Here is a 9,342-nt window from a genome sequence, read left to right as displayed (position 1 = left end):
CAGACTGGACGTTGCGGCATGCATCGGTAATTTAACCGAATAGGAGCGTGCTGCTGAACTGCAGACGGTGGATGTAGTAGAAATCAAAGTAAGTTTACTTACAAATCTGAAAATATATACTTCATATCGCCTTCAGGACACCATAATGTCTGCTATAGACGTTTTAAAAAATATATTTTTTGTATAAAGGACAAGACATATCAAATGCAGTGACTGGGATCATTGGCAACTTCATTTGGCAGAGCTTTGTCAGATTGGTATGATAACTGTTGGGACCAGGGCCAACTAGAATCTCCATGTCTTTTGTAATTACAAATAGAGGGTACGGCATAAGAATCCTGCAGTTATGAAGCAAAACCTGCATCCAGACATCTATGTCTAATTACCATGTTTCATAGCTGCTATTGTTTTGGTGTGGGTGTCAGGACTGCATAAGTATGGGAATTTTTGTTTGTTTGTTTGTTGTTGTAATATATCCAATTCTCTGATCTCTGGGGCTGCAATTTTCTTTCCTTTTTATCTTTCATTATCCAACTAAGATAAGTTTAACCTGATAAAGAAAACATGATCATTTCTTCAGAAATGAAGGTTGATGGGGATGTCAAGAGTGACCTTCAGAAGCAGCATATGCCAGGTGCACACACACCTGAAAGCATGCATGTGCACAGCCACATACAGATGGTTTATCTTATTGAACTGAAAATGATTTGTGTGTGTGTGTCTGTGTATGCGAGACAGTGGCCCCTCTGGAGGGCAGGATACGATGCAGTCGTGTAACTCTCCCTGTAATAAACTTGGACAGACTGAGGATGGCCAAGGCTCTGGTGGACAGGGCTGTAAAGGTCAGTGCATGCTGTGTGATATTTTTGTGCTCTCATAGATGGGGTGATGAGGGTTATAGAGGGTATAGATGTGATGTCACTGTTAGTAGGAGTCACTGTGGTTGAGTGGCAGAAAGACTGAGTGGCAAAGTTAGCATTCAGTGGGAATTCTGCAAAAACACAAAAACACCAAAAATGGGAGAGCTGTTGTGTGATTGTACAAATAGATTCAACATGACTTCTGAACTATGTTTTTACAAACTGCAGAAAGCTAAAGAAAAGAAAAAATAGTACTAGCTAGTCAAGTCAAACCCAGTCTAGAAAACCAAGAAACGCATTAAAGTTCATGATGGTTTCTGTGCAGCTACAAAGTAATCCCATCTATCTTACAGTTTTCCAAATAGCAGTTGTAATAAAATACAAATACTTGTACAATGGATATTTGTACAATCAACATACAACCAGACAATCCATTGGTGTCCGTCGTCACTTTAATTTCCACAACAAATCCCTTAAGTACGACCGAGTTTCAAAGCTTTTGCTTAGTGTATTTCCCCCACATCGAAATCAGTTAGCCTACATACAAATGTCAGGAAAACCATTTCCTGGCCACATGTCAATTTTCATTCACCACTGTTTCGTTTGTAATTTGGATAAATCACTGCTGAGTCCAACTGCCTTTAATTTAAGTAGATGTTCATTTGTTTCATTCCTGGTTTCAACATTTCCCCTAATAAATGTAGCCATGTTGCAGAATGTTTTGCCACCATTCCATCTAGGAGCATATTCCAGAGGATGACATCAGTGTATACCCTCTATTATAACCTGCACTGCTGATCAAATTAGAATTAGTATATATATCAAAATTACACTCAAATAATTAGATTTTTTTTTTTTTACAAAAATGAAAGAAAATGAAATTAAGAAAGTTCTTGATGTTAATTTGGCAATCATTTCACAGACAGTCAAGATAATGGGTAATCCAAATACCTTGTCTTACTCCTAGTACCCTTCCCCAGTTACCCTCCACTTACACACTTGTGAGAGTTTACATGATAGCTACTGAGCAAAACTGGCAAAATAATACAGTAATAATCCCCTTCTGCTGCTGTCATTCTGCTGCTGCTGCTAGCACAGGAGAGGAAGGTGTTCTCAGTGCAGGGTCCGTACCCTGTGGTTCGCGCTGCTCTGAAGGCCAGAGGGTGGGTGGAGCGGCGACTTCCACACAACCCACCAAGGGGTCATTGCCATGGAGACCAGGAGGCAGAGGGCATGGAAGAGATTGACAGCAGTGACGATGATGATGGTAACAGATTAGCTGGTTAAGCAGGGATGTCTTTTCATTTTAAGATTGAGAACCTGAGGTCATGGGATGGTGTGTGTGTGTGTGTGTGTGTGTGTGTGTGTGTGTGTGTGTGTGTGTGTGTGTGTGTGTGTGTGTGTGTGTGGCAATGTAATCTCAAGCACACTCAGAATAATTGTTATTAAATAATGACACTTTGCAATTCTAGGGCTGACATAACAGGCCAGAAATGAGAGATGGATGAGACTCTCGATCCCTGTAGAGAGTATGTCATCATCATCGTATCCTTTTTGTCTCTTTGCAGGTACAGACAAAGGGCAGGATGAAGACAGGGAAGACAATATTGATGACATGTATGACCTCATGGTGAGCTTTTATGCTGTTAATATCTCAGTAACTTACCAAAGCAATTAACAAAAGTTTTTCCATAGCAACTGTAAAATGTTTTTCTATATTACTCTTCTATAACTTTGTTTGTTTGTTTTTTTGTACTTTTTGTACTTTCTTTTTATCATTACTTTTATAACTTAACCCTGCAGTCTCGACTGGTGCGCAACGAAACCACACATTTCTACTGGACAACCAGGAGGGACACAGTTGACTATCTGTCATTACAAAAAGACCAGATGACTAATCACTATGCCAGGGCAGGGTGCTTCACTACCAAGGTCCTCCTCAAACACGCAAAGATCATTCTAGTCTTAAACTCCCTGCAAACATTCAAATATCTCATTTCATATGTCTTGTCCAAATAGTGCCTGTCTCTTTTTCCCAGGTGGGCTTGTGTATGAGTTTAAGAAATCTGCAGTGGTTTGACTCAACAGATCCTGACACATTCTTCCCACGCTGTTACAGACTGGGGGCAGAGGATGAAAAACATGCTTTTACTGGTCAGCTCCTCTGTTCATTCAGTTCAGAGTCCCACACATAAGACATATTACAGGTCAATTAAAACTATTTCCTTCTACCTTGCACTCTACAGAGGACTTCAGACGTACTGCATGCACAAGCCTCTTACAATTTGTTGCAGAGAGAGCTGAGGGGGGGAGAGGGGAGGACAGAACAGGAGAACTTTATAATGTTAAACAGGCTCAGGGTAAGACACATACACACAAAAACACACACGTACACATATGAACCTATTCACAAACACACATTCTTTTTCTACCTTTATTTAGGTTTTGTTAAGCAGCATAAACTGCAATCCAGTTACAGGGTTGGAGCTGGGTTGATTGACACTGCTCTGCATGTATGTCAGGAATATCTCAATAGCCTAGATCACCGTGACATAGACATCGCTTTGGAAACTCCTCCCACCCTCTCAGATCAACAATGGGAAGACTTTATCCATAGCTACTACTTAGTTATTCAGTAAGTGTAATATAAATATTTATTTGCACTTACTAAATGTTTAAATGACATTTTTATTTTACTTAGCCGTTTTAAACTTTGTATAATCTCCATTTTGGGAGATATGTGATGTGCCATGTATTTCTCTCTCTCTCTCTGCTATCTCCATCTGTAGTGATGGTATGATGCTAGATCAGTGTACTGAGTATGCAGAGCGCTGTAGATCCATGCTAATCCGAATGCAGAAGGTCTGTCCACAGCTAGAGACTGATGGACTCTGTAACATCTGGATTATAAAACCAGGGGCCAAATCACGAGGAAGGGGTGAGACAAGAGTATGTATGTTTAAGTGTGTGTACATTCTTCAACTGCACACACACTTATATTGAGGAGAACAGTATAAGAGCTATGAATGACATCAGTGGAGTGCACATTCTTCTTTTGTTATGTTTTAATTGCTTATTTTGTCTGTGTGTGTGTGTGTGTGTGTGTGTGTGTGTGTGTGTGTGTGTGTGTGTGTGTGTGTGTAGATATAGTCTGTATGAATAGGTTAGATGAGATATTGAATTTAGTAGGTAAGGACCCTTCCCTAGTTAAAGACAGTAAATGGGTAGTGCAGAAGTACTTGGAGCGTCCTCTGCTTGTTCAAGGCACTAAGTTTGATCTGCGACAGTGGTTCCTCGTGACGGACTGGAACCCCCTCACAGTATGGTTCTACCGCGAGTGTTATCTACGCTTCTCCACCCAGCCCTACTCTACATATAGATTGGACAGGTGGGAAAGAGAATACAAGAATTTAGTACAGAGTAACAGAATTTTATGCCTTATCTTAATTAATTTCATCCCTGAACTGGAAAGCTAATTGTTGCATTTGCTCATCAGTACAGAGGCTTAAATATGAATATAAAATTTCAGTACTCTGAATCTGAGCTTTAAACTATATTTGCTCATCTTTTTCTTTCTCTCAGTTCTGTCCATCTCTGCAACAACTCCATCCAGAAACATTTCCAGCCAAGTGTTAATCGTGACCCGTCTCTGCCCACTGAGAACATGTGGTCATGTACGGAATTCCGGTCCTGGATGGCTGCTACAGGTCGTGCTGGACTATGGGAGGATGTGGTGGTGCCTGGCATGAGGCAGGCAGTTGTCCACACGTTGCTGACTGCCCAGGACAGTGTGGAGCCACGCAAAGCCAGCTTCGAGCTCTACGGGGCTGACTTCATCCTGGGGCGCGACCTACATCCCTGGCTGCTGGAGGTCAACGCCAGCCCCACCATGGCCACCTCCACGATCGTCACCACCCGCCTCTGCCCTGCCGTACAGGAGGACACACTGCGTGTGGTACTGGATCGACGTTACGACCGCAGCACCCACACCGGAGGGTTTGTGCTCATATATAAACAGGTACTCACAGGCACATGTGTTTATTTAACCATTTATATGTTTAATTTAGCCAACTAGCAACACAGAAGTTTATTCACAGACTTGTACATAACCGTGTTGAAGAAAGACCTTTACATGTGGAAAAAAATGTACAAATGGCCTAAACAAACTTGTTTTGTATTTTGTATTCTGCAATTTCTCCAGGCACCAGTAGAGGTTCCTCAATACATTGGTATTAATCTTCTGGTGGAGGGGGCTCCGCTTAGACAGCCTCGTGCCCCTCCCTCTAAAACTTTCCTTCAGTCCCGCTACAAGCTGCTACGCAAAGCCAGGCCTGCTCTCTCCACTAGTGGGCATACTTTTGCTAAGGAGGACCAGTCGGAAAAGGCGAAGACGACTCAGTCTCTCGTTCCCTCACCAAAACTAACAGTGGAGCAATCTTTAACTTTTCAGCCAATGTTGGAGAGAAGGCGCCGCAGACTAGCAATGCCCTCATCCTCCTGTCATCTTCCAGAGCTTTCCGAGCATCCTCATCTCCACACTTCACGTGTCCGTCTGCGTATACACAGCGAGCAGGCCTTTGCCTGCGCCCATGGCAGCCACAGGAATGTGCTTTCTGTCAACCGCCTCAGCCCATCACTGGAGATAATCAGTCTGCGGCCCAGATACAGCAGGCCAGCCAATCAGAGGACGCACGCTCTCTCACGCTCCACACATACTGCCCATATCTCTCATCCAGTCCTGCGTATGCATCGCTACCTCTCACTGGTTCACCAGCAAAACATCGACAACTACAGAGAAGCGCCCAAAGACTTGAAGAGTCCAAAAAGACTTGAGCTGAGTGATTAAACAGATTGACTTTTAAATGCCAAATATGAGGTAGGCTTGACTGTGCAGAACAGAATGCATGGACTAAGAGCTGAGAGGAAGGTTTAGTTTGCATCTAAAGTAGGAGTATCAAGGGTGTAAAGCTGCCTTTATTCTCACTGCTTTAGGTGGAAGGTTGGCACCTATGGCAGGTTGTTATTTTTACAGATCAACTTTTAATGGCCCTAATAAGGTGGTTTCTCTAAGGAACTGAGACCACATCCTGGTTGAAGTTTGAATGAGAATGGTGATTGTTCATTTGAAATAATTTCTAGTCTAGAACTGTGGTTTATTTGATTATAGGAAATTGTCCCAGTAATATAGGAGGAGTAGCATCCCTGGTATTGATCAGAGGAATGCTAATAGTACAAGGTTTATAATGCCATGAAATTGACCATGGTGCTCCTGGTTTATTGCTAAAATAAGATTAAGAAGATTATTCTAATTAGTATGTATATTTTATTTTAGATTTTATTTTGGGATTATTGTGGAAGATTTTTTCTTGTATCTATATATATTTAGAATTTTTAAAATTGTTAATGAAATTACTAGGTAAAATGCTTTGCACATTTACCACTATTTGGTGGTCATTATTTCTTGTTTACTGTATAATAAAATGAGGCATTCACATAATGACCACTGGAGGACGCCAGTGCGTATAGGCTTCATTTCTCAGTTCTCTCTCTCTCTCTCTCTCTCTCTCTCTCTCTCTCTCTCTCTCTCTCTCTGTCTGTTGTTGGTTGAGGTTACTGTCACTACAGTAAATGAATGTTGGTGGTTTAGAATAGAATAGCTAATTCAAATGCTCCTCATGTCCTGTTATTCTCCTGCTCACTTTTCTGAGTGAGGAAATAACCAAAATTCTATCTTGTTATTACATGGGCTCTGGACTGCAAACATTGTTACAAATTGTAAGAACTGTAAAATACAGCCTCATATAACACAAAAATATATATATATAAAGATTAAGGAACCCTGTCCAAAACATTCTGTTTCTCTGGAAACAGTGTGTACTTTACTACAGTTTTCTTACTACAATTATGTCTTACTACAGTACACGGCAGTTGCCAACTTGGAATCTTCTTCGGATTTATACATAGCTTTATAAATGTCCAAGTCCAAGCTCCCAGTGAGCAAGCCAAGGGCAACAGTGGCAAGGAAAAACTTCCTAGAGCACGATGAAGAAACCGTGAGAGGAACCAAGACTCAAAGGGGGCCCATCCTCCTCTGGCCGACAATGGTCACCACAATAACAATTTTAAGAGAAAAATAAATGTAAAAACATATATTTATTTATTTACACCTTGTCCTGAGGTGTGCATGTGTCCGAGACCCATCCTGCAAGAGAACTAAGGTCAATGGAGAAGTAGGAAACTATGGTGGAGGTGTGGTGGGCTACAGGAAGGGACATCAGTGGGTGGTTGGAGTAGCTATGGCAGCTGAGATGGGTAGAGGCTCAGTATCATCATGGCATCCTGCAAGAGGACGTCCATTATGGGCAACAGAGAGTAGTTAGCTGGGGTGGCAGTGTGGTGGGCTACAGCAGGGGACATCAGGGGTGGTAGGAGAAGCCATGGTAGCTGAGATGGGATGAGGCTCAGTAACATCATGATATCAGGGATAGGTGTACCTCAGCAGAAAGAGAGACATGTCCAGGTACGAGGGTGTGTAAATTGGGGAACTATGTGCAATGATGGACTCTGGCAGATCTAGCTATGGCACCACAGCTATAAGGAAAGAGCCAGAAGGAAACACAGCCATGATGGCACCCTGGAACATCAGCACTCTGGCGCTCTCAGTCAACAAACCTCAGTGACAAAAGAGAGGTGAAGTGACAGCATCATAACCCAGTTTACTACAACTCTCAATGGCCATGGACCCCCAGATCTACACCTTTACTTAAGATGGGAAGTAGTTAATAAAATGCCTGACTGTACAGATGTTCAGCCTAGCCTTAAATATTGAGACTGCATCTGAATCTCAAACATTGACAGGAAGATTATTCCATAGTGTGGGAGCTTTATAGGAAAAGGCTCTGCCCCTTGCGGTAGACTTTTATTCTTGGTCATAGTAAAAAACCTGCACCTTTTGATCTAAGCAGACATGGTGGATCATAATGCATTAAGAGTTCTCCAACATACCTTTGTAGGTTATTACAAGTATATTATAATCAATACGAAATTTTACTGGGAGCCAATGTAAAGTAGCTAAGATAGGAGTGATATGATCAAATTTTCTAGTTCTAGTAAGAACTCTGGTTGCTGCATTTTGAAATAGCTGGAGCTTGTTTTGGCACTTAGTATCCCACCCTGATAGTAAGGCATTACAGTAATCCAAATTTGAAGTAATAAATGCATGGACCAACTTTTCTGCATCATGTGAGGAAAGCATGTTCCTTATCTTTGAAATGTTCCTAAGGTGTAGAAAGGTGGTCCTAGAAATATTATTTACATGAGCTTTGAATGAGAGACTGGGATCCATAATAATGCCAAGATCTTTGACTGTTAGGGAAGATGTGATTGTGAGACCACTGAGGATCATTGAGTAATTAGAGAGTGCGGGCCTAGCTGTCTCTGGTCTAATAGAAGCACCTCGGTTTTCTCAGGATTATTTGAGAGAAAGTTCCTTAACATCTAGTGTCAGATATTCTTTATGCATTCGTCAATAACATTAAGCTGATAAATGTCCTCTGTTTTGGCTTCAGACATATAGCTGAGTATCATCATCGTAGCATTGGAAACTAGCATAGCGTTTATGTTTAATGTCACCTAGAGGCAGCATATATAAAGAAAAAAGAAAAGGCCCTAGAACTGATCCTTGTGGGACACCGTAGCTAACCTTGTTGTATGCTGAGAAGTCTCCATTTACGTTAACAAACTGGTAGCGACCAGCTAGGTAAGCGTTAAACCAGGGAAGGGCTGTTCCCCATCAAGTAAAATTTTGTGATCTATAGTGTCAAATGCTGCACTCAGATCTATATATGCAAAGAGACATAACCCTGGTCAGAAGCCAACAACAGGTCATTAACTACTTTAATTAGTGCTGTTTCTGTACTGTGATTAGGCCCAAACCCTGACCTAGACTTCATGTATCTGGTTCTGATTCAAATATGAGTTTAGTTGCTGAGCTATAGCTTTTTCTAGGATATTGGAAATAAATGGAAGGTTTGAGATTAGCCTGTAATTTGACATCTGACATGGGTCAAGGTTAGAGCTTTTGATAAGTGGTCTGATTACAGCTAATTTGAATGATTTAGGAAGATTCAAGGAGGTGTTTATTAAATTTAGTAAAGGTTCCATTTCTTCAGGTAGGATATCCTTAATAAAGTGTTTGGGCAGTGAACCTAGTAAGCAAGTGGAGGATTTTGAGATCAGAAATGTAAGTTCTGGATCTTGGATATGTGTAAATGATTCTAGAGACGTTTTTGCCTTGGTTGTTCTGATCTCTAAGTAGTTGCCCAATGTCATGTTAATGTTCTTAATGTTATCTCTAATGTGCTTAATTTTCTCATTAAATAAATTTATGAACTCATTACTACTGTATGATGTTGTATTCTGAGCATTGGTGTCAGTTTTATTCCTAGTTAGATGTTCAATTGGACCCCCCCCCCCCCCCCCC

At 41.4% G+C, this 9,342-nt stretch overlaps 1 protein-coding gene across 1 annotated transcript; it reads left to right on the top strand.

Annotated features, from left to right (window-relative positions):
* Positions 1-6,209, top strand: ttll3 (tubulin tyrosine ligase-like family, member 3). The gene is made up of 13 exons (XM_027007895.2): positions 1-88; positions 581-634; positions 739-842; positions 1,959-2,127; positions 2,429-2,490; positions 2,664-2,792; positions 2,900-3,014; positions 3,107-3,220; positions 3,303-3,495; positions 3,650-3,798; positions 4,005-4,248; positions 4,443-4,878; positions 5,062-6,209. The coding sequence occupies exons 2-13, from the start codon at positions 583-585 to the stop codon at positions 5,704-5,706; spliced, it is 2,412 nt and encodes an 803-aa protein (XP_026863696.2). The 5' UTR covers positions 1-88; positions 581-582; the 3' UTR covers positions 5,707-6,209.
* Positions 6,210-9,342: the final 3,133 nt, after the last annotated feature.

The sequence above is a fragment of the Electrophorus electricus genome, chromosome 3, assembly GCF_013358815.1.
Source record: "Electrophorus electricus isolate fEleEle1 chromosome 3, fEleEle1.pri, whole genome shotgun sequence".
NCBI lineage: Eukaryota > Metazoa > Chordata > Actinopteri > Gymnotiformes > Gymnotidae > Electrophorus > Electrophorus electricus.
The sequence above is the reverse complement of the archived record's forward strand: the minus strand, read 5'-3'. Positions and strand labels throughout refer to the sequence as shown.